The 25772-nt window shown below is 51.2% G+C and overlaps 1 protein-coding gene across 1 annotated transcript; it reads right to left on the reverse strand.

Moving 5' to 3' along the window:
- Positions 1 to 479: 479 nt before the first annotated feature.
- Positions 480 to 17969, reverse strand: Nuak2 (NUAK family kinase 2). Its single transcript, XM_036202444.1, has 7 exons — positions 17634 to 17969; positions 9300 to 9420; positions 6141 to 6292; positions 5796 to 5861; positions 3888 to 4007; positions 3077 to 3209; positions 480 to 2452 (listed from the first exon to the last, which is right to left on the reverse strand). Exons 1-7 carry the CDS (start codon positions 17874 to 17876, stop codon positions 1383 to 1385), a joined length of 1905 nt encoding a protein of 634 aa, XP_036058337.1. The 5' UTR covers positions 17877 to 17969; the 3' UTR covers positions 480 to 1382.
- Between the last annotated feature and the right edge of the window lie 7803 nt (positions 17970 to 25772).

A 25772-nucleotide genomic window follows, 5' to 3' on the forward strand; every position in this document is an offset into this window, starting at 1 on the left:
AAAGGGAATTTCTGTGAGGGGAAGAAAAAGTGTGGGGAAATCTTCAGGCCAGTGGGGGAGGGGAGCAGGCCGGGACGGGGGCTAGGGAAGGGACTCAGGCCAACAGATCGACCTGACCCATTTCTTCCTTGAGTACTAGGGAAGCCAAGAAGAACCTGGGACCCTGGGCCAAGGGTTTACTACTAGAATGCTTAACAGGGCCAGGCCCAAGCGCCTGCTGCAGGTGCACTGGGCGCCTTGGAGAGGGTTTTGTGTTTTGTGTTTTGTTTTTTTATTCTTTTGCTAGGGACTTGGAGTCCACATTACACAACATTCTGACCACCCAGCCGTACCTCCAAATCCCTTTGTCCTATTTTGATTAAACAGTCTGTGCCCCCACCTGCGGCAGCCCAAGAGAAAAGTATCAGAAGGCTCAAAGAAGTGAACCCAGGTCACCAAAGAGAACCAGAGACTGTTTTTCCAGTTCATCATGCTGGTTTTAATGGATTGAGGTTTATTTGGCCACAGAAGAGGGAGGATGGACAGCTTCGGGTGTGAAGGGCCCAGACAGCCAATCCAGTGCTCAGAACCTAAGTTTGAAAAAGCCAGCCCCGCCTCCTCCCACCCATTAGAGAGGGACATCATTGCCAAATACTTCTGTACATAAACTTCAATGGCCCAGTGGTTTTCCCCACAACACAGCATTCACATTACTGAAAGCAGCAAAATTCACTTTAAAAAAAAAGAAAGAAAAAAATAAATACATCAGCACATTTTAGGTCCTGTTAGCCTGAGAAATAGACACATCCACCCATAGTGTAGGTAGCAGGAGCAGCTTCAAGGCAGAAACTCAAGACTTTGAGGTCTAAGGTGGGGTCTGGAGGCATCTGGACCCCTTGAGATGAAGTCAAACAGCAGCTCTGCCTTTCCAGTTCTCTGAGATCCACAGCAGTGATGGACTCTGGGAAGCCCTGGTTTGGGAGATGGGAACCAGCGGCTGCTCCCTCTTTAAATAAGGGAGGAAAGGCTACTCCAGATTACCCCTGGCACGTCAGGGTTCTAACTCTGGTGCCTGGTGGGAACAGGAACTTGGGTGAAGATGTACCCCGACACAAGCGAGGAACAGGTGGGAAAATGCACAGATGGGTTAACACTCACGGCACAAAGGAGGTAGGCACAGCATGGGGGCTCCTCAGGTCTCTGTGGCCCCACCACAACAGTCTGGCAGCCTGGATTCTGTGGGTCCTTCCCATTCCCTCCCACATCAGGAGCACTTCCCTTCTCATCTTCCTGGTTCATCAGGCTGAAGACATGGAGCCCCCAGTGTCCCCAGGAATGGTATCTGGGGTTCCTCTGCAAACCCTCTCAGTGCCCACCCCAACCCGGGGCACTGCCTCTCATCTTCAGCTGAGCTTTGAGCAGATTCCCAGGGCCTGTCGGTAGGCCGCTGTCACCTCTTGGCAGTCTGTCAGAGAAAAGCAGCTGTCCCCCAGGGGCTCCTGCCACCATCGCCTCAGGCCTTCGGAGGGTGGCTGCTCAAGCCTCCTTAGGTTGTCCACAGACACACAGCCCCTCAGTGGGGTTTCAGGGAGCCGCTCAGGCAAGTCCAGCTGGTCAAAGGACTCAGAGGACAGGATGCTGTCCTCACTCACAGCCCCCGAGGGGCGGCTGGCCCGGGCTGCAGGGTGAGGGGAGGCCAGTTGGTCCAGGGAGCCAAAGGTGCTAGGGGTGGTGCCTTCCAAGGCTGTGCGTGAGAACTTGCCATTGAGTTTGAGAATGCCCTTGCGGCGGTGGTGGTGGTTGAGGAGCCCTGAAGCTTCTGGAGACTTCTGCTCCACCGGGTCCCCATTCACAAATACATCACCAGCGTCTAAGAGTTCCCCGGACTCACTGGGCTCTGGAGAGGAATAGTAACCGGACTCCCGCTGCCGAGACTTCTTGAGGATGCCCTTCCTTGGGAGTAGGACCACGGCGGGAACAGGCTGCCCTGGGGTATCAGGCACTGGCCTGAGTGCCTGAGGGTCCTCCTGTACCACCCCTGAGGAGGTAGAGGCCCTCTTCTTGAGAATGCTCTTTGGTAGCTTGAGGCTGCCTTTGCCAGGGCGAGGGGCGGGATCCTCAGCTGGGTCACCCTGCAGCGTCTGCGCCATGTCGTTCTCTTTACGGGACTTCTTCAGAGAATGCTGCCGTTCGAGCCCAGGCACAGCGCTGCCGCCTCCCGGCACATGCTGTTTGAAGAAGCTGCATACCTTGGCTCCGTTCTCCAGGAGGGGGCGGGAGGAGCGTCGCAGCCAGTCGGCCATGGAGGCCCGGCCAGAGTCACCACCAGGGTGCCCACCCTCACGCAGAGCTTCCTGTTCCCCAACTCTGGTGGTATAGCCCCAGTTGACCCACCAGTGACTGGCTACATCCTCCAGTGTGGCCCGACGGGTAGGGTTCACCATTAACAGCCACCGGATCAGGCCACAGGCATCTGTGGAAACAGAGGCAAGGGTTTCAGTTGGATAGTGCGATGGCACCCAAGGTCCTCTATCACAGGCCTGTCTCACTTGAGTGCAGACGCTGCTCATGTTTCTGGGTTAGATCAGCACATTCCCTCCTTGGGTTCCATGCAGGTGCAGGCCCACTCCCTAGGCCAACTTTTCCAGACAGACTCAGCCAATTGCCTCTGTCCTACAAGCCCTCTTTATCAGCCCTTGTTTCTATAACTGTATTTTCCTTCTCTACTGAAATTCCCTCTGAGGACAGGGACTGTGCTCAAAGATAAAGCAAGGCTCTCACATATATCTTTCTGCTCTGAATCATATTTGAAAGGGCAGATTTCTTAGGAGGACGACAAAGGCAATAAGAAGCAAGATAACTATAGCAAAGAGGATTAAGCTGGACCTTCAAAAGCACTTCTAAAGCAAGCTTATAACGAAGAGAGCCGCCCCCTTCCTCAGAGGTCTCAGACTGCAGACAGTGGGGTGCATCCTAATCTTCCCGGGTCACTATGGACTGCGACCTTCATTATCACCACTGTCTAGTCACTGTCTCAGGAATCAAGGACAGTGATGGTGCACTCTGTGCTCCCAGCCTGACCACAGTCCTCACTCACCAGACGGCTTTGGGGGTTCGCGGTAAGCCCCGCTGCTGATTTGCTTCACCAGTGTTTTATGATCCTGCCCATCAAAGGGCATGGTGCCATGCACCAGAATGTACAGGAGAACTCCCAGGGACCAGCTGTCCACCTGAAAAAGAGGCCAAGGGGCGCTCAGCAAAGACAGAGCACATGCCGCCAACTGCAGGGCCGCCATATCTCCAACACAACGGAAGATGTCAAGGCCACAGTGAAGGCTTCCTCTTACCTCCCCTTGTAACCAGAGGTGACATAGGGAGGCAGCAGAGGGATCAGGGGCTCACAGGGAAAGATCCTGCCAGTCACTTCCCCGGGAAGGGACAGCCACAAACATAGGAGCAGTGGCCAGGCCCTCGTCATCATTCTGGGTCAAGGTGGGGCGGCTGGACTGAGTGCCAGGAGACAGTGAGAACCGGGAGACAAGAAGGAGGCAGGAGAGCCGGGCAGTGGTGGCACACACCTTTAATCCCAGCACTCGAGAGGCAGAGCCAGGGAGATCTCCGTGAGGTCAAGGCCAGCCTGGGCTACAGAGTGAGAGCCAAGGCAGGCACCAAAATGACACAGAGAAACCTTGTCTCAAAAAACCCCAGAATCAATCAATCAATCAATCAACCAATGAGACAGGATACCAGGAGATCTCATGACAGCTTTCTACTTCTGCCTCAAGGTTTGGCAAATCATTGCCTTGCAGGGGCCTGAGTTCTCTGCTCTGAAAAGGGACATACCTAGCAAACTAGCTCAAACTGCATGACCCAGACTTCAGGGATGCTGGCAGGAGGAGAGCTCTTACCTCTGGGCCCACATAAGGCTTCCCGTTGACAATCTCAGGTGAGGCATAGAGAGGGCTCCCACAGAATGTCTGGAGGAACTTGCCTTTGTGGTACAGGTTGGAGAGGCCAAAATCAGCAATCTGTAGGATTGGGACAAGCACAGGTCATGCCCAAGGTTGGGTTGTTCACAGCTCTTGGCCATCCTCTCTCCAAATCCTGGGAAAAGGGACTCCCAACCCACATCTCATAGCTCAGGTCCTGAAAGACAGTGCCCTAAGGCCCTCAACAGGCAAGCGAGGGCCCTGACCCAGTGACCATGTGAAGCCTACGCTGTCCTTCTGAGTGAAGGGCTCATCTCTGCCCATACCTGGATAGGGACCCAGGGTGAACATGCACGGGCAAAGGGCAGAGGAGGAGGGGACGGGAGGGGAGGGGAGGGGAGAGGAGAGGAGGGGAGGGGAGGGGAGAGGAGAGGAGGGGAGGGGAGGGGAGGGGAGGGAGGGGAGAAGAGGGGAGAGGAGGGGAGAGGATGGGAGAGGAGAGGAGGGGAGAGGAGGGGAGGGGAGAGGAGGGGAGGGGAGAGGAGGGGAGGGGAGAGGAGAGGAGAGGAGGGGAGAGGAGGAGAGGAGAGGAGGGGAGGGGAGAGGAGGGGAGAGGAGGGGAGAGGAGAGGAGGGGAGGGAAGGGGAGAGGAGGGGAGAGGAGAGGAGGGGAGGGGAGAGGAGAGGAGAGGAGGGGAGGGGAGGGAAGGGGAGAGGAGGGGAGAGGAGAGGAGGGAGGGGAGGGGAGGGGAGGGAGAGGAGAGGAGGGGAGGGGAGGGAAGGGGAGAGGAGGGGAGGGGAGGGGAGGGGAGGGGAGAGGAGAGGGCAAAGGTCAGGGCTGGTTGAAGCCCAGGAGATGGAATCTTCTCAAAGGACTCCCTGAGATGTTTGATTCCAGGGGCCTGAGAGGTTCTAAGCCATCCTCTTCTTTCCTACCTATCCTTAGCTGGAGTGGAGGCAAAGACCCCGGAGCCACCTGACCCTTCACCCCATCAAAGGGTCATGTGCACAGGGTGGGGAGGGCTATTTATGAAACTCTGGCTCCTTTGTTTATAGCTTTATTGGCGTCTTATCAAGCAGTTGCCAGGGGAGCCTATAATGACGTTGATGATTGGTACCAACAGAGTCTGTGCGCTTGTCTAGTGTGTATGTGTTTACTGCCTCTGGCTTCCTTCTGTCAGCATCAAAGGAACCTACCTGCCTCAGGAACTGGCTGAGGACTACAGACTTAGTACCAGGGTATCTCAGAGAGACCTTTGTCCTGGGTCGGGTAGATTCCGAGCAGAGTCAGACCATGTCACGTCTCCAGCTGTTTGCCAGGCTAACCTGTCACCAAAGTCGGCTCTCCCCATCTTTCTCTTCCAGCTCGAGAGTCTAGCTTATCTCCCTGGCATGAACTCCTGACTGACAGAAATCTGGCTGCTTCAGCATGGGAATCCAGCGATTGTGGGAATCAGAAAGTGATACCAATGAGGGAGGAAGCTATGGGACTTCTTGACTGCAGCAGATTAAACTGTGTACGCAGGTTCGTGTATACACGCAAGGGGAACGAGGCTCAGTACCTGTTGGTCCCAGAGTCATGAGTAAAAACTGACCCTAGATTAGACCCTTGCCACCCTTGGGACATCAAAAAGACACTGGCCTAAAAGGCAGAGACTTTGTTTCAATTCCTGCCTAGTCAACCTCTGCCAGTTACTGGGGGACGGGGATCTTCCTCTTGGGGGCTCAGTGCCCCATCCATGAAGGAAGTGTAGGGTTGGATGGTGGCTGAGGTCCAGGGTTTCCTTAGCTTCAGGGACCCCTAAGCACTTAGAGCTCCTTGGCTGGAGACAGAACAGAGAACTGGAGTGGGACAGGGAAGCTCTTAGAAACCAGACGTGATGCTCACCTTGATATTTCCATTGGCGTCTAGAAGGATGTTCTCCAGCTTGAGATCCCGGTGAACAATCCCGTTCTAAAAGAGAAAGGCAACCGAGTCAGGGAATGTCCCCAGGAAAGGGAAAGGAGACAGGGACCTAGTCTAGAAAGCGGAATTAACACAGAGTTGAGCACAGGCAGGCGGGGATACATAAATTCAGTGGCATAGTTCGAGAAATCATAGGCCCTTCTGTGGTCAAGAGAACAATGGCATCCCTCGGTGTGAGAGTCCAGACGCCTTTCTGGTCTAAACCAGCCTTAGAGGCCCAGAGACACCCCCTCCCCCCAAACACAACTAAGACCAGTGGGTACCCACCTGATGGCAGTAGTGCAGAGCAGAGACAATCTGCCGGAAGAAATGCCTGGCATCTCGCTCACTCAGCCGTGGCCGCTCACTGATGTAATCATACAGATCACCCCGGCTGGCATACTCCATGACAATCACGATCTGGCTGCTGTTCTCGAACACTGGAGAGGGCAGTGAGACTGTCAGGCCTCCCCAGAGAGCACTGACCCGCTGTGGGGCACCGTCTCTTCCACAGCCTCAAACCACATAGGACCTCCCTCTGGAATGTCTGCTATAGGGGCGAGAGGCTTCAGGGCGGCGAATAAGGTTGCTGATCTTCTAGGATCAGCAAATCAAGCCCGAGGTCGGTGGCTAAGGTTAGGCCTTCGAGGATTCCACAAACTCCCAGGAGGGCAAAGATGTAGTGCTAGGAGTCAAAAGCGGGGCTCTCTGATCCAGACCCTAATCTTCTTCATCTTAGGACCTGGGTCAGATCTCTACTAGACCTGTCAGTGGGAATGCAGGGTTACTGGATGAACGCCGACAAACTGTCACACCACTGTGCCTTAGTCTCCTCCTTTGAGGGCAGACAATAACAGCAACCTTGCAGGACTGGGGTGAGAAACAGGTAGGAAATTGGTGGCAGCTCTTGCTGGCCCGGTATCTGACACACAAAGGAAGTGCTCAGAAAAGGAGACCCATGGCTATATTCGGCGTCCTCGGGTACAATTCTAAAAACGGAGACCTGCCTCGTGACAGGGAGACCTGAGACTGTCCTCACTCCCGCCACCGCTGACTTCCCATTCAGAGTGCCCAGGCGAGGGCCAGAGTGCATATGGCCTGAGACACAGCGGCGGCAATCAATAAATATGGGGTAATTAATTGGCTGTCTGGCTTCTTGGCGGTCAGCCCACCCCAGTTAGCCCATCTCCGTGTGTAGGAGGGGCTGTCTCACCACCAGACTGTGTCCTGGCTCCAGTCCTCTAGAAAAGGAGAAAATAACCGGCTCATCCAACTGGCCCTTCAGAGGCTGTGTCAGGACATGCTGGTCGATGACAGTGCATCTCGTGTTGAACGGGTCCTAGGAGTTTGGCTTGCTTGGCCAGCCCCACAGCCATTGCTGTCTAGCCTCTGAGAAGGAGCTAAGGGATGAGTCCCCACTGGCAGACATCGGCGACAAGGCCAGAAGAAGGCTTGCAGCGTTGCTTTCCAGGTGAACATGGTGACCCAGGCTCTTAGGGGCGCCTGACTGAGATGCCACACATGTGAGTCTCGGTCTATATGTAACCTTTATGCTAGGAAACAAAGGTAAGGAGCTAGCATGGTGCATTTGGGGGAACATTTGCATTAGAAGTCAGTCCTATCCCTAATTACCTAAAGCACTATAGCAAGATGGAGATGAATCTAGAGGAACCCTTGGGACACCCAGTCCCTGTGTCTGCACCAACAAAACACACACACACCACACACACACACACAGAGAACATATAACACACATACACACACACAGCACACATAACACACACACACACACACACACACACACACACACACACACACACACACACACCCTGAGCATCACCTCGGTTCTCAGACACAAATGGAAACTGGGTATGGAGAGAATTCATATATACACAGATTCACGCATGTAAGGGCACGCACGCACACTGCCAAACACCAAGCTTGGCTTGCCCTCTATTCCCTGAGGGAAGAAAAGAGAATACAATTAGCCCTCTCAGCCAGTTGTCTGGGCTACTCGTGGGACAGGCTCAAGCCACGGGGTCGTAACAATAGTGTTGCCCTTTTCTTCCTACAAACATGAGAGACACCTCTGCTCTCCCCACCAGGAATCTTCAGACAGAAGAACACTCCAGACGAATCCACAGGCTCACTCCCCCCCCCCCTCGGTCCCCTTCCCGCTGTCCCTGAGATCCCATTTAGCTGATGTTACATAAAGACCTGGAGCAGACAGGTGTACGTGGGAAGGTGTTCTCCATTCTTCCCTCGTCATCCTGTCCTGCTCACTTCGTTGTCTGGGCCACAGGGAGGAGGGCAGCCAGAGTGTCAAGCCAGAGCTGATGTCAGAGGAGAGGAGGCCAAGAGAGACAAGAAGAGGCAGAGTAAGCCCATGGCAGGCGTGACTCAGGGACTCAGGGTGACTTCAGCAGGCCTGGCTAACAGACGAGCGAGGAACAGCACCCACACACCCTGGGCAGGTGCGGGCTCTGGCATTTCAGCCTCCCCTGGGTGGCTAAGGATCTCATGGGGTTGGGAGGCAGGGCTGTTAGGGAAAGACGTGGTAACCAGGACAAAAAAGGCTTGCAATCTGGGATGAGGACGCAGTTCAACTTACAGCATTTACCTAGCAAGTGTGGGATAATAGTTAGGACTCTAGCTATCTATAAACACGCAAACCAATCTACAGCTTTTCCAGTTATAGAGTACTCGATGATACCATCAAGTTGGATATTTGCAACAGCCCTGTGATGTAAATGGGATTATTCCATTTCGTAAAGAGGAACTAAGGCCCAGTTCTTTTTTGTTTGTTTGTTTGTTTTGTTGTTTTGGTTTTGGTTTTTGGAGACAGGGTTTTTCTCTGTAGCTTCTGGAGCCTGTCCTGAAACTCAGTCTGTAGTCCAGGTTGGCCTCAAGCTCAGAGTTCCAGCTGTCTCTGTCTCTCAGGTGCTGGGATTACAGGCGTGCACCGCCATGTGCAGCAAGGCCCAGTTCTTAATGAGTGTTCTGAGGCATCTGGCAGGGTTTGAATCCAGCTTTTGTGACCCTACAGCCTTTCCCATTGTTACTCCTTCTTTTTAAAAGAATGCCGTTTCTTTAAGTCATTTGTTATGCCACTTAGGCTGCTCTTGAATTTATATTCTTCCTGTCTCAAGCTTCCTGGGGTTAGGGTTACAGACATCACAGTTGGGGTTACAGGCATGTACCATGGGTTCATGTTTACTTCTTTATGTTATGTTAGCAGTTCTGACTTCTACACACACACACACACACACATACACATACACACACACACACACACACACACACTCGTTCACACACACACATTCACACACTCATTCAGACCCTCATTCACACACTCACACACACACACTCACACACATGCATGCACACATTCATACACACACACACACAGATTCATGGCTTCGGGTTCCAAATGTCCCACTACTATACCTTCATGGATGGCAATGATGTGCGGATGGTTAAGTGATGACATGACCTCAATCTCCCGCCGGATATGCAACAGATCCTGCTCATCTTTGATCTTGTCTTTCCGGATTGACTTGATGGCCACCTGGGAAAGAGGATGCCCAAGATTAAGGAAAAAGGCCTAGCAGGCAGAGGCATCTCTGAGGATGTTCCATGAGCCCTGACCCTGGTACTCTGCCTGCAGCGGCAACTTAAACCACAGAATGTACTAAGAGGAGCCACCCACCTCTACCAGGGCAGGTGACAGGAAACAGCATGGACCAATGGCCTCATTTTCAAAGTCTACCAGTGAATAAGAAGTAACAACCTACACCTGTGAGGTTTGATACTTTAGGATTTACAGGTGGAATATGCACAGTGCACCCCAAGGACAAGGACCTAGGATGATTTACTCAGCACTGAGCCCTTGATGCACACATCAGAAGGTGAAGAGCAACTTACTGCTATTTATTAGTAAATAAATTCTGTCCCGCACTCCAATTTGCTATAAACAGCCAATCGCTAGCCAAAAACTACAATAACCCCAATGCCTATCAAAAGGTGAATGGATAGATAAAATTTGGTATTAATCAGTCACAAAAGGGAATAGAATTCTGATACTTACTGTAAGATGGATGAACCATGAAAGTATACTGGGCAAAATAAGCTCGTCACACAGTGACAAATATTATGAGATCCACTTTTATGAGGCAGACAGAAAATAGATCAAAAGGTACCAGGAGTATAGGGCTAAAGAGTGGCATTGTGTGTGGGGGGGGTTGTTATTTTTTAATGGATAAAGAATGGCTATTTGGGATGATAAAAACTGTTTTGGAGGTCTGGAGCAATGTCTCAGCAGCTAAGAGCACTGGCTGCTCTTCCAAAGGACGTGAGTTTGGTTCCCAGCACCCACATGGTAGCTCACAACTCTGTAACTCTAGTTCCAAGGGATCAGATGCTCTCTGCAGGTACACAAATGTACACCCACAGAAGACACCTATACACATTACATAAAAAAATTAAAGCTATTTTTATTGTGATGATTTACAATATTGTGGTTATATTCAATATGCTAGTGAGTTATACACATAAAATTAGTTAAAATTTTATACATGTATTTTGCCATAATTAAAAAGATCACCAAAAAAGAAAGGAACCCCCCTACACAGAACAGTCTTTGAAGTCCAGGTAAGGAATGCCCCTTCCTTACCAACAAATAAACAAGATAGGCAGTCCTCTGGGATTTAGTGTCTCATTCTGTAGAGGTGGGACATGCAGTGATCAACCCCTCCAGCTGGTGTTGGGGGGGGCCTCAGGAAGGGCGGCTCAGCACCTAACACCCTCAGTCTCCCTGATCCACGGCATTCAGTGGCAGCATGCCAGCTCTCAGACAAGGCACAGCCAGAGAGACTCATGGGAAACCATAGAGCCGGGACGCAGGGTGCCTGACTCTCAGGTTCTGTTCTGGTGGCTTCAGGCAAGTCCCACCCTCTCAGAGCCTCAGTTGCCTTTCTGGGAAATAAAACTGACTGAACTAAGTAGTCTGAGGCGCTTTGCTGCTGGGAAGTGGGCTGTACAAATGCCAGGGGCCCGCAGAGTCTGGGTGAGTGTTGGGTGTCCCACGACAGTCAGTTCCTGGCAAGTTCTGGCCAAGGACACCAACAGAATGGTAAACACAAGACTTCCTCTTCACACAAGTAATGAGAACTATGAAGGCCCAGACTGAGGTAAACAGCTCCTCATTCCATTTCCCAGGAGGGCTGGCCTCCCCTCTGGATTCAAAAGGAGCCAGAAAGGAAACCCCAGCTCAAGGGGGTGGGGCCTCTAATCCACCCTTTCACAGGCTCTGGAGGTAGACAATGGTTTCTGCTCTCGGACAGTGGGCTCTTTGGGCTTGCGCTCCCCATCTGACAAGAATGTGCAATAACCCTAATCCTGTCAGAGGAGCGGCTCACAATGCCCACAGCCCAGTCACCCCGGCAACGGGCCATGGATGGCGTGCCCTCCACCCCATCCTGCCCTAAAGCTGCATCGCTGAAAGGGGGCAGGCCCCATTCTCAGCCCTCCCCAGAGCAGGGCGCGGGGGACAATGGCAGATGGTCACCATGGAGCCTCATCCCAGAGAGGCCCAATGCAGGGGATGCTGCAGATGTGGGGAGCTGGCTGCTGCAGCATTCTGCTCTAGCCTCACTAATCTCTCCCTAAAGAGCTAGGCAGAAAACCCCCCCAGGGCTCAGAACTGGGTACAGCACAGGGGAGCAGGGCACGGGCCTTGATATTCCTTCAACTTGGAGACACCTCCCTTGCGTGCAACACTGTGCCGTCCTCCCACACCTCTCCTCCACACCACTTTTCTCACCCTGAAGGAGAGATGGCGTGGCTCGCTCTCTCCTCTGTAAGTCTTTGTTCATAAAGTCAGACAATGAATAAAGGACAGTGAACTCTTTAGAGACAAAGATCTGTAAAAAGTATATTAGGAGGTAGGAAAAACAGTCATATGTAAACACACACATCACTATCCAGACAACTACGGATGCCTGAGAGCTTAAAATACATCCAGGCAAAGTGTAGGCAGATGTTAGATACACAGTTGTGTACACACTGAGCAGACACCACAGGCTTAGGGACACAGCTCTAAGGGCAGTAAAGGTTAAAAGAAATGAGTTCCCAAAACAGATTTTGAGGGTGCTAGGGGTATTTGGTACGGCCAGTGGGCACACAAGTAAAACCTCAAGACCCACTTCTTCTAACCTTAGAAAGCCTGAAATTCTAATTTCCCCCCAGTTCCATTCTCTTACAAGACACGAGAGGAGCAAGGAGTAGGTTAGCGAACCCCTAGTTATCTTCAGTGGGTCCTAAGAGATCCCAGGAAGGAGAGGAGGCATGTTCTCAGTCCTCCCTTGGTCCCCAAAAGGGTGACAGACAAGAAGGACTGATTTATCATTGCCTTGGTGGGGTTCGGCCACTGTTCCCAAACTCTCCCAGCCCTAGCATGTCAAAGTCAATTAGATATAGAAACACTTAAGGCTAGCAAGGGCCCCAGGTGCAAAAAAGCCTTTACCCCCTCTCCACTAGTGAACACTCATTACACATACCTATTGGCCAAGTGTCTGGGTGATCTTTGCCTGGAGGAACCAGCGACCAGATAGGGTTCCCCCTGATCCTCTCCCTCCCAGGCCTGGGTGGAGTCCACCTCAGTTACAAGAACTAATTTCTAGGGACCTTTGTTCTCATCTGCAAGGTAATTGGCAACTGTCCCTTAGGATAAAAGTAAGCTGACTGAAGCCTAGGAAGATGGTACCAACTAAAGACAAGTGTACCCAAGCCCAGAGGGAGGATGGCCACATGCTGGGCCATGTCAAGACATCTCTTTGTCCTGACACAATATTTTTTTTTTTAATTTTGTAAATTTATTAATTTTATGTGTGTTTTGTTTGCATGTATATGTATGTGCACCATGTGTGTGCCTGGTGCCCAGGGAGGTCAGAAGAGGCTGTTAGATCCTCTGGAACTGGAGTTATAGATAGTTGTGACCCACAGTGTGGGTGCTAGGAATCGAAGCGGGGTCCTCTGGAAGAGTAGCTAGTGCCCTTAACCACTAAGCCATCATGTCAGCTCCCAGACACAATGATTAACTCTGTCTTTTTACTCTGTGGATTACCCACACCAAATCAATTTATTATTAATTTATTATTATTATTGGCCACCACACTCTGAGGCAGAAGGAGAAACCAGCCCAATGATGATGCTGTGTACAAACACATGGCCAGCTGAGCAGACCCTGTGAACCCAGGCACCCGGATTCACATTTGTCTGTCTCCAGCCATGCAACTCAAGGCACATAAAGACTACGATAACCCGGCTACCTGGGTTGTCTAGTTTGTTGGTTGCTTAGATTTATTTTTATTTTATGCAAATGGGTGTTGTCTGTGTGCCATGTATGTGCACCACATGCATACAATGCCCATGGAAGTCAGAGGAGGGCATTGGATCCCCTGAAACTGGAGTTATAGAGGGTTCTGAGCAGCCACATGTGTGTTGGCAACCGCGCTCAGGTCCTCTGCAAGAGCAGCAAGTGCTCCTCACTGCTGAGCTTTCTCTCCACCCCTGGGCTGTCTGGTTTTAACCCCCTCACTAGTGGAAGAGCTTGGGGGCACTGGAAAGTGGCTTTCTTTACTTGGAAGAGCACGGGAAACCAGCCCAGGAGAAAACCGTTTCAAGTCTGGAAGGATGGGTGAGGTGTTCAGCTAAGACAGTGGGTTGGACAGTCCAGGCAGACCAGGGTGGAGCTCTGAGTTCCCCTCCATGTTCCAGGATTCTGTGTAGAGCTTCTCTGGAAATGGGTCACTGCAATGTTGGGAAGGGGCCATACAAGGACTGTTACAAGGCCACCACCATGCTTAGCCGTGTTAACTGCCAGAGCGGAACTCCTGCTGAAATCATCCAGGGGAATTTTCTTGTCCCCACAGCTCTGCAAGTTGGTAAAGGCAGGAAAGCTAATTCCCCAATTTGATCTGCAAGCAGGGAACACTTCAGAAAGATAAACTGACTTCTCCAATGTTCCTCCATGCACAGGGCAGGAGGAGAAACTAGTATCTCAGAAGACAGAAGTTCCTTGGAGGAGTCCAGCCCTGCCTCCCATCCCTGGAGAAGGGACTGACCATATCTTGCCATAGGCCACACTGTGTGTGCCATTCCTTCCCACTTAAAACGTGCGCACTCTTTGCCAACACCCTGAGGAGGTGGTGCTGGGGCCCCATTGTAAACACCTCCTCTCTCCCAGAGCTCAGATTGGGAATGATCATCTGTATTCAGAAGGTGATTAAGAAGAAGAAGAAGAAGAAGAAGAAGAAGAAGAAGAAGAAGAAGAAGAAGAAGAAGAAGAAGAAGAAGAAGAAGAAGAAGAAGAAGAAGAAGAAGAAGAAGAAGAGGGTGGGGTTGGGGAGGCAGAGATGCTGGTTCTGGGTGCTGAGAGAGATGGTACAAGTTGGGCATCCCTGGTCATAGCCAGCATCCTTGACTCCTCTCTGGCCTTTCATGGAGAAGCTGCTGTCTGGGAAGCAGGCAAGGAGCTGGACGATGACCCACTTAGATAGTGCAGGAGAGGTTGGTTAGGCAGCCCCCCGCTGAGGTGGGGACTGCCACTCTACCTCGAACTAGGCAGGAATCAGGAAGAGGCTCTGTGGGTAACGTAAGCCATCTCCCCTAGTCCTATATAATGCCACCTCTTCCTAGCCTCCTCCTAGCCAACTCTGCCAGGTTCCTGAGCTAGGAGCTTGCCTGCCCTGCCCTTTTGTGTGGTTTGGCTGGAGCCCAAGGACAATAGTCGCCTCCAGCCTCCCTCCCTGTTGCTGAGCAGGCAGGTGCAGGAGGAGCTGGGAGGGCAGCATCTTGCCCAACAAGCCTTTGGCTGCTGGCCAGCAGGAGTCCTTCTCTGAAGTTGGCTGAATGAGAGATGAGGGCTTTGAACAAAGCAGAGGCCATAGAGGTTCAACTCAAGAAGACTGAGCACAATCCATGCTCCTTACTGGGTCAGGAGAGGCCCAGAATAGGAGTCCCTAGGTCAATGCTACCCTTACGGGAGCAATAAACCCCATATGTGTTAGACACTGTGCTAAGATTTACAGATATTATCTTATTCGATCCCAGGAGAAACCCCAACACAGGAATTATTATAATCCCCATTTTACAGATAGGGATACTGAGGAATAGGGGTCGCACAACTGGTAAGCAATGGGAAGCACAATCTGACCCTTTGCAGGAATACAGTGTCGTTCCTTCCCCACAGTCCCTCAACACAGTATTGCGAAGGGGGAGGGTCCCGGTGACTTCTCCCACTCTAAACACTGCCAGGAATGCTGGGAAGGAGCTGGAGCTAGCCGATGGGATGACAAAGCACCCGGGCAAGCCCAGGCTCATCTCAAAGCTAACTTCTAGACTAAGACTCAGCATTTGGTCATCCAAGACCTGGGGTGGACAAGTCTGGCGCTTGTGCTGCAGATCTGCCAGTACCCAGCCAGAAGACAAATCACTACCCCTTTCTGGGCCTCAGATCCCTCATCTGTCAACGAAGGAAGCAGATTCCCCATGTTTTGAAGCCTACTAAGCGACTGGAAATGTAAGAGAAGCAGAAGCTTTGAGACTGCATAGAACTACTCACTTGGGCTCCCTTCCTGCCCTTCATGGCACCCCTTAGAAGGGAGTGAGACTTCCATGCAGATCAGACCAAAGGCTTTGGTGGGCCCCCAGCAGGTGTTTTTCTCTTTAGGGAGAGGGGTTGGTTAGGGGAGATGGGAGACTCTGCAGGAGGAAATGTCATTTGGATACCAGGAATGTGTCTGAGATCCAGAGCAAATATTTGTTTTTCTTCTGGTGCCATCCTGGAGCAGTCAATAGCCCTACCACCCTGTCCTTCCCTGCAGATAATCCCGGGGGACCCTCCTAGCCATCTCTACAAGTGGTGAGTGGGAAGTAAGCTGGAAATGAGGTGAGGAATCCCAGATGGACGTCATCCAGCAGGCTTCCCTGTGAACCCAGCTCCACCACCAACCTCAGCCCATCTGGGGAAGACATAAGCAGCCCCATGTCCCTCCCCCCCACTGACACATCTGAGCATCAGGTCTCTCTTTATGGAGAACAGTAAGAAGTAGGGATGGGTGTGGGAATGAGGGCATTGCTCCAGGATTGAGAAATCATTGGGACAGCAGAGAGTTGCTTTCCAAGAAAGTGGGGGGACCCTGAGCAAGCTCTCAGCAGCAATCCTGGGTGGTCTGGTTGGGGAGTTTCAGAGCACACTTTACATTTGCTGATCTTGGCTCCTTGCACACAGTAAGACACATGAACCTGGGAGTTCCTTCTGAATTCTCTCTGTACTGATGTAAGAGCCACTGAGGCCTGAATGTGATCTCTCTCTCTCTCTCTCTCTCTCTCTCTCTCTCTCTCTCTCTCTGTGTGTGTGTCTGTGTGTGTGTGTGTGTGTGTGTGTGTGTGTAAGACAGTGACCTCAGTCAAGAGCTGATGGAATCTCTGAACTTTGATCTCAGTTTATCAGCTACTCTAATTCCCTCCACCCAATTTTCCCGCAACAAGAAACACAGGGCACAAGCTACAAGCAACTATTTTCTAGTTAAGCCCCTGACAAAGCTTGGGCCCAGCTGTCTCAAGCCTGGAGTCTCTGGGGCCCTGGCACTTTATAGAAAGAGAAAGAAAGGAAAGCCAGGAAGTACACGATTGCCCAATAGCTGTAACCTGGCAGCGGGCAACTGGGGACTGTGCCAGGCCTTAGCAGGAAAAACACACTTGCTCCTATTGATGGGGCCATAATCCATTCCTTTCTCTAACATCCACTCTCCTTCACCAATGAAATGACTTCTTGGATTTCAAGCCAGCTACTGGCTGCAAAAGCAAACAATTAGGGAGGGGACCACTGCCATAGTCAATAAGGCAAACTATGGTCACACATACACACACACCCTCACAACCAGCACTCACTGGATCTGGCAAAATAGAGTCCCTAAACCACCTGCTCCAAAGCTTGCTAAAATGTCAGTTATAGACCTTTATCATACACTCTGCTTGCTGGGAAGTGAGAGACTGAGCATTTTAAACAAGTACCCAGCTAATGCCTAGGTAGGTCCACTGAAGTGGAGTGGGAGAACCACTGTTGTGTAACTTTTGGTAAATTTGCTATCCTTTCCAGATAGAAGTGTTCATTCTCAATGCAAGACCTATGATCAGAAGCCACTGGGCATGCACAACTGTGTCTTACTCACTCTTCCAAGCAGCTTGGGAGACAGGCTGTGTTCTCTCTGTTTTTGCAGAAGGGGGAACAGAATACAGGAATGAAGGAACTTGCTCAAAGTTACAGATTACTATGGCAATTCACACGCATGAAACCAACTAAAGTTCCCCGAAAGGCCTCACACCCATAGACATGGTGAGATACAGTGGATCTGGCACTGGAGCCTGGTTTTACATTTCCCAGAATCAAAGCCCATCATAACGAAACTTTGATTCAGTCTCGCTCTGGAAAGGACCCAAGTGTCAAGTCAGAGTTTAACGATCTCCACACCTCATCCATCTACTGAGATCTGGTGTTTTCAACTTCCTCCTTCCATTCTACTCCGTAGAAATTTGCTCCAGTGAAAATTCAAGTTAAGCCCCATCTTCTCAAACGACAGGCATCTGGTGCTGCTAAGGCTCTCAGGTCCACGAGCACCGTCCCAGAAAACCACGGGCAGACACCTCTAAAACGCGCGCGCGCGTGGCAACTCAGCCGAGGGCACGGCTGGCCAGGGACGCGCTGCGAGGGACACTCACCAGGCGTCCCGAGCTCTCCCGTGCCTTCTTCACCTTCCCGTAGGTGCCCTTGCCCAGGGTCTCCAAGAATTCGTAGCGGTGCCGCAGGTTGTGCTTGTGATGGTGCCGCTTCACCGCCTGCTTCTTCATCAAGGGTTTGGGCGACTTGATGACCCCGTCCGCCAGCGGCCGCGCGCGCTCCGTAGTCAGGGCGCAGGCCGAGGGGGCCTGGCCCGCGCGCCGGGGGAAGGCCACCGACTCCATTGTGCGGGACGGCGAGGCGGAGGGGGTCGGGCAGCAGCGACGCGTGGAGAGCCGGGGGCCCAGAGGTCACAGCCGTCCCCGAGCGCGCTCGAGAGCCTCACGGTCCGATTTGCTATAAAAGGTTTCGAGGGGGAAGGCCCTGGTCACGCCCCCGAATCCCATTGGCCCGCTTGCCGGCGACTCATGACCGAGGCCCCTCGCATTGGCTCACTGGCTCCTGCCCCGCCCCCTCCCCTTGGCTAGGCGCGGAAAGGTGTGAATGGAGCCCCGCCCACCCGGGCCCGAGGGCCAGGAATGCGAGAAAGGAGGCTGAGCCGAGTTACTACTGAAGTGCAGGTCCTTAGGTTTGAAGGCTCTCTGAATTGCTTTGGCCTCTAAATGGCGCCAACCTGTTCTATTGTGCTGTGTTCTCGGTTGGCAAGGGGCAATCTGAGGGCACTAGGGAGCCCTGAAGTATGATTTCTTCTCCCAAGTAAAGTGCTTCTTCCCAAGCCGAAAAATCTGTAAAGCCGTTTGGTAACTTCTTCAGGTATATAAAGGAGAAGGCGAATAAGGAGACGGAATGAGCCGAAGGCTGCCTCCAGCTCAGCGCGGGTGGAAACTGCCCTGCCTCCGAGTTCACTCTGCTTGGGTTCCATCAACCTTAAATGGATTCTGGAATGCACCCAACTGTCAAGAAAACCACAGAACTGGGATTCAGATGCTGGCCGATAGGGAAGAGAACACACGACTAGAGGACTTCCCCACCCTCCCGTCTCTGGAGGACCTCATCCCCAGCTGTGTCTTCAAGGTTCTCAGAGGACCCGAGAGGACTATATCCTCAATTATCTAGTTGGTTTTTGGGCTTTTTTTTTGTTTGTTTGTTTGTTTGTTGTTTTTGTTTTAATTTATCATGTTTAGTGTTCTGCCTGCATGTATGTCTTCACGCCAGAAGAGGGCGCCAGATCTCATTACAGATGGTTGTGAACTACCATGTGATTGCTGGGAATTCAGAACTTCTGGAAGAGCAGTCAGTGCTCTTAACCTCTGAGCCATCTCTCCAGCCTTCAGTTATCAAGTTTTGTTGTTGTTGCTGCTGCTGCTGTTGCTGCTGCTGTTTTTTTTTGTTTGTTTTTTTTTTTTTTTAAGCATTTTTCTACTTCTGCTTACCTTTTGACTCTTTCCAGGGGAAATAACCAGTATCTCCATGCTGCCATGGAGCCCTCTGCAGCCAGAGAAGATTCACCAAGAACCAGCCTCCCTTCTCTAAATCTGGTTCGTCCATGAACTGTATACCTAGGTTGGTGTTCTGTCTTCTCCCAGCCTTCCCATTCTGAGAAACCTGTGAAAATAGAAAGGCCCAGTGGACAGTTCATCTGACCTGCTGTCTATGATCCAGATCTGTGTTGGATCCTAGAGGCCCATCCAGACAGACAGATCAGGACTCTAAAAAATGAGCATCAATAACAGAGGAGCAGGCTTGGGGTTGGGAGACCTGGGTTCTAGTCCTGAGTGACATGAGAACTTGAGGGAGCCCCTAGCCCAGATGGAAAGAGGCTAGTTTGGAGGTGCTTCCTAAAAATAGGCCTTTTGGCGGGGGGTTCGAGACAGGGTTTCTCTGTGTAGCTTTGGAGCCTGTCCTGGTCACTCTGTAGACCAGGCTAGCCTCGAACTCACAGATTATCTGCCTGGCTTTGCCTCCCGAGTGCTGGGATTAAAGGCGGGCACCACTACCGCCCAGCTTTTTTCTTTCTTTCTTTCTTCCTTTCTCTCTTTCTTTCTTCCTTTCTTTTTTTTAAAGATTTATTGATTATGTATATAGTGTTCTGTCTGCATGTGTCCCTACAGGCCAGAAGAGGGCGCCAGATCTCATTACAGATGGTTGTGAGCCACCATGTGGTTGCTGGGAATTTAACTCAGGACCTCTGGAAGAACAGTCAGTGCTCTTAACTGCTGAGCCATCTCTCCAGCCCAAGGTAGGGCTTTTAAAGCCGAGACTGAGGGACTCACGGCAATTAGCTAGCTGAATCAACATCAGATAATGAATTATTCAGAGGAGCCCAAGATTCCCTTTAAGACTTAATCTAAGCCAGGTGGTTGTGATGCACACCTTTAATCCCAGCACTCATGAGGCAGAGGCAGGTGGATCTCTGTAACACCAGGACAGCCTGGTCTACAGAGCAAGTTCCAAGACAGACAGGGCTACATAGAGAAACCCTGTCTGGAAAAACAAAAAGGAAAAAAGAGAGAGAGAGAGACTTAATCTAGATATATCTCACTATTTCTAAACATGCTCAACACCTGGTGAGCTGCTGAGCAGACCAATGTGCCCAGTGGATTCACACAGACCAAATTATTGGGTATCCAATGGAGGCAAACCAACAGATCTGGCCATCAGAACTACCAAACAGGGGCTGGAGAGACAGCTCAGCACTTAAGAGCACTGATTTCTCTTCCAGAGGACCAGGGTTTGATTCCCAGCATCCACACCCTAGCCCACAGCTGCTGTAACTCTAGTTCCCGGGAATTGGGTGGGCTCTTCTGGCCTCTAAGAACACCAGCCACACATGTGCTGGACAGACATACATATGGGCAAAATACTCACACACATAAAATCAACAAATCAACAGCAACAACAACAAAACTATTTAAAGAGCTACTGAATAGAACAACTGAGTGCTGGAAATCAACTTCCATTCTGTAAAGAGAGATTGGGAGGTGGCTCAGTGACTCGAGTCTTGAGTTTAGCTATTTGGATAGGATGTGCTGGGATGTCTCAGCTGAATGAGCCACTCTTACTTAGTCTTATCAGCTCCACACTCCAGCCCTAGGAGGAGGCACTTCTCACCCTCACGCCCAATCACCAACTCACAATTTAAAGGCTCTCTAGGAAGATAAGCCTCCTGTGGACTCACTGGGGGGGAGGGGGGGATGTCCTCCCTGTCCTTTGCACTCCAAAGTCTGAATGTGCCACCTGTCGGGGGACTGGGTGGGATGTGAAAGTGCCCCAGAGTGAGATACTATGACCTGTGTTAGTTAGGTGTGGGGTGTAGGCAGGGGCACAGGGGAGAGGAAGCAAGGCTCTACTACAGGGGAAATGGGGAAGGTGGGTAAGGCAGGTGCCAGGCACATCTTGGGGGAATGACTAGTAATTAGTTCCTCACCCTGCTTAACATGGGAAATAAGTTAAGTGCACAGTTTATGCTATAATCTATGGTAGGAAGCGGGGTGGGGGGAGTGAGGGGGTGGGTGGGGCTCAAGGTGGTGTGAAGTAAGGTATAGGGCAGAAAAGTTTCGACTTATCTGGCTCAGGAGTTCAAGGGAGGGCCTCAGAGGAAGCCACTTGGGTCTTGAGGGGTGGGTGAGACTTAGATTAGTCTCAGTTATGAAATAGGGGTCTTGGGGGAAAGGAACAGAGAAAGCCAATTGGCTTATTCTCTGTGTAACTGAAAGCTGTAAGGATCCCAGAGTGCTCCCAAGGACGGTCTTGGTACAGATTCTCAACTTCTTCCTTTTTTCTCGGGGAGAAGAGCAGATGTGGGGAGGGGCTCAGCACACTGCCCACCTCCAGCTAGGGAAGTTGATCTTTGAATTGCTCAAATGAGTTACGGTCCGGTCCTCGGTCACCTTTCAGCCCCACCCTGTGGTGGGCAGTAAGGACTGGATGTGTGAACCTTGCCCTCTCGGCGGCTGGTGGAATTGTGTGAACAGGAACCAGCCTGTTAGAACTGGTTCTCTAAAACTAGGAGGTGTGAATCCTGTGAGCCTGGATGAACACTATAGTCTAGGAAATTGAGATGTCTGGCTCAAAGCTGCCCTCTCCTGGCTGAACTGAGAATTGACGTGCTTGTGGGCTGACTGAAGCTGTGACTAGCCTCTGTGGTTATAATGATGTCTACCTGCCATTTGCTGAGTCAGCCTATTGCATACGTTTCTAAAATGGTCTTTTAATTAAAACAACAACAACAACAACAAACAAACCTGTAGCCAGATTTTGGGGTAAATGCTGAAAGATCAGAGAGACAAAGGAACAAGCCACTGCCACGTCTCACCTCTAGGACTCCTCAGTCTGAAAAGCTTTAGTTCCTGTCTCCTCACACCTGATACACCTTTCTCTACCCAGACATCACTTCCTTCTTAGTGCTGGGATTAAAAGTGAGTGTTTCCCAAGCAAAGGCATGAGCTCTCTAGTGCTGGGATTAACGGTGTGTGCCACCACCGCCTGGCTCTGTTTCTCTCCTAGACTGGGTCAATCTCACGTAGTCCAGGGTGGCTTTGAACTCACAGAGATCCAGAAGGATCTCTGCCTCCCGAGAGCTAGGAGTAAAGGTGTGTGCCACCACTGCCTGGCCTCTGTGTTTAATCTAGTCACTTGTTCTGTCCTCTGATCTTCAGGCAAATTTTATTAGGGTACACAATATATCCCCACACCAGCCTGAATTCTAAGCATCCTAGACATAATGTCACCAGCTAGAAAGCAGCACAGCTGGAGGCAAATAAACCTGCTCAGCCTGACATCATGGCTGTGCCCCATTGCACTGCCCTGTGGGGCCCAAGTGAGTTCTGGAAATACAAGATGGAGCTAGTGAGCTACACACAATCTAAAATTCGAGCAAGTCCTACAAGGAATGTGACAGCCTTAGCTGGCCTGTCCTGGTGAACTCGTCCCTCACTAGGGACCAGCATATGATTATCCCCACCATGTAGATGAGTAAGCTAAGACACAGACACATGAAGAAACTGTCCCTACTGGGTCACACAGATGGCACCAGAAATGGCAGTGTTTGCCATCCCGATTTGGTTGGGTGAGGAGTCTGGTTTGCCCAGTCTGCTAATGCTCTGTGTTCCTGTATGCAACATGTCACCTGCCTCTCTCATGAGCGTGTTTTGGGGCCAAATGTTCTCCTGTCTGCTTGGGCTTTTGCTGGTCTTCCACCTTCCCAAACTCCCCAGTGTGTAGCAGGAGGCTGTACAACAAGGACTTAACAGACACTCGAGCTCCGTGGATCTGACCCGGGCAGGAGGACAGTGAAGATAAGCTCAGAGCTGATGAGTGATTGTTGAAACTGCCTACGGCTCTAGAACTATGCTGGGGCACACGGAGGAGGCTGTCGGGGAGGAAAGATAGTGCCTGTCAACTACCCCACATGCTAGTTGTTAAGCTCCTAAACACGGTGCTTTGGGTGCTGGGAGTTTGAGGGGTGGATGTCTAGTTAGTTTTGAGTTCTAGGGGTTCCAGTCAGTGGTGTGTGAAGGACTTCTCACCTCATTGTTAATGGCAGAGCACAAAGATCTTCCTCCTTTTTTGCCCCTTGTCCCACTCTTACTCTTCCTGATCTCTGAGGTTCTGTAACGCCCCTTCTGTGGGATTAAAAAACTGGGGTGTCGGGTTGGGGATTTAGCTCAGTGGTAGAGTGCTTGCCTAGCAAGTGCAAGGCCCTGGGTTTGATCCTCAGCTCCAAAACAACCAAAAAAACAAAAACAAAACAAAACAAAAAAACAAAAAAACAAAAAACCAAACAAAAAAACTGGGGTGTCTACACTTAGGCAGGTGTTAAAAGTTATAGGATTCCTTGGGGGCTGGAGAAATGGCTCAGTGGTTAAAAGCACTCACTGGCTGCTCTTCCAGAGGTCCTGAGTTCAATTCCCAGCAACCACAAGGTGGCTCACAACCAACTATGAGATCTGGCGCCCTCTTCTGGTAAGTAGGTATACATGCAGACAGAACACTGTATCCATATTAAATAAATAAGTCTTAAATAGAATTCCTCTAATGAGCCCCTGAGATTCTGAGTACTTTCCACTGACTCCCTGTGTGGTATCACTGCCATAAGTCACCCGAGACTGATGATGGATGGAGATGAGCACAAGAAAAATGACCCCTGTCTCTCCTGGACACTCCATGCTCACAACCTTGATGCCCCTTCACTGAGCCCTGGGTTAGATGCCGGGTGCGTGGGCAGTTAATGTGAATGAGGCAGGGGACACACAGCCTGAATGGGAGTCAGAGTCAGGCTCTTCTGTCTGCTGACCACATGATCTGGACCAGTGACTCAGTTTCCTTGTCTACTTGGTCTAAGGAAACCCTGAACTTGAAGATGGTTCTGTATAGAGTTCTAGGCTCCCCAGCAGGTGGGGATTCTGAGGTGGGGCTTATGGCAAGGCACACTGTGACTCAGGGCCTGGCAGCTTCAGTTCATATAAATGTCCCCCTCCCCCAGAATGAGAGAATATTCTCTTCCTGCTGGTCCTGCCAGAGTGACTAGGAAATACAGAGAAAGAATATGTATCCAGAACTGAGCGGGAGGGGCTGTCCAGTGCCACCTCTCTGCCTCGTGTTTGGCTTCTGCTGCCTACTCAAGTCCTTGGCCTCCCAAGCTGATCCTGGAATGCTAATGCCAAACAAAGCACATTCTTTAGCCGGGTCAGCAGCTCCTAGCCCTGGGTAAAGGAAAGTGGGAGCAAGCATTCCTCACGGCCTGAATAATGCCAGTACAGTCTGGTATTAGGGGGTTGCCATTGAAAGATGGATTAACAGGCCACTGTCACCAGAGCTCTTAAAAAGCTGACTATGTACTCCTACTGGAGCCCACAGCTAAGATCTGAGGGAGCCCATCCATAAGCAAGGGGGTTTGAAGTTCTGCTCAGTTTCTGACCCGTTCTGTGTCCACAGAAGCTGGGGAAGAACTTAAGAGGAAAATGAGCAGGGTAAGGATTCCACTCACAGCCGGTGCTTTCTCTGGGCTTTTTGATTTCTGGCTTTCTTTTGGGTGTGCTATACATTTAGCTCCCACCTGACAGACTCTCTGGCATGCCTTGGGTCACATGGGTTAGTGACACCATTCCAGTCTGAGGAGACCTCAAAAAATGTGGGGAGTAGACTAAGGAGACAGTGGCTCACATTTACCACACATGGAGGTGTATTTGGGGTGGAGGGGACAGGTGTACAGTGAGGGGCAAAGTGAGAAGGGAGCTGGTGTGCTGAGTGGGAGGGGCAAGCTGGAAGGCTAGCCTCCCTCGGGGAGCTGAAGCTGGGGATTTTATGAGGGCTAGGGGACTGAAGGGAAGTTAGAGTTCCATAACATGCAGACAGATTTACAGCCATGGTCTCTGGAAGGGTGGAGGGAGTCCAGGGAGAACCCGAGCCGAGAGGGTACTGAAGTGTTTCTGTGTGGTGATGGGGGTCCGAAGGAAGCGCATCACTGTGTGAGGGAGAGGGGTTATCCAGGGTAGAGCCTGCTACCCGAAGGTGCTAGAAGCTCAGGTCCCAGGTGGAACAGGAAGGGACAATGTGGAAGGGAAGCTCCCAGGCAGTCCTCTTCTACAAGTAGGGGTGTGGAACAGGGGGACCTGGGAAAGAGATTTATCTATCATTGTTTTCTTATATGTGCTTGCTTTTGAGACTGAATTGCTAAGGATGGGACCAATGCCTGCTTCCCGTTAAAGTGGTTAGGTATGGTGATTCTGAGTCCTTACCTTACCCAGGTGAGAGGGCAGGGTGGACCACTTGGAAACAGTGACCCCAGCCCCTTGGCGCAGCCACATAGTCTAAGGCTAACCCAAGGAAAAGCTCCAGGAGCCCAGTTGAAACCCTGACAAACTACATGGCCCCTAACTACCAGCCTGGGCTCCAGAAGCTGGCTGTTTTCCATGGTCTAGGCAAATGGGAAGGAAGGGCAATTTTAACTTCCCACAGCCCTCAGGCCCATCAACTCTGAGGTGTCTCATCATGTACCAAATATCCAGACACTTCTCTGTCACCATCCATCCTTCCAAAGACCCTCTGAGTCATTTGTGAACTATTTCCTGTTTGGAGGGTGGAGGTGGCTCCCAGAGTTTGCATTAAAAAGAAGTCATTTCTCTGGAGCAAGTGGAGAGGTCTGGTCCAATTAGGAGACAGGGTTGAGGCATGGGTCT

Source organism: Onychomys torridus, chromosome 11, assembly GCF_903995425.1.
Source record: "Onychomys torridus chromosome 11, mOncTor1.1, whole genome shotgun sequence".
NCBI classification, from domain to species: domain Eukaryota; kingdom Metazoa; phylum Chordata; class Mammalia; order Rodentia; family Cricetidae; genus Onychomys; species Onychomys torridus.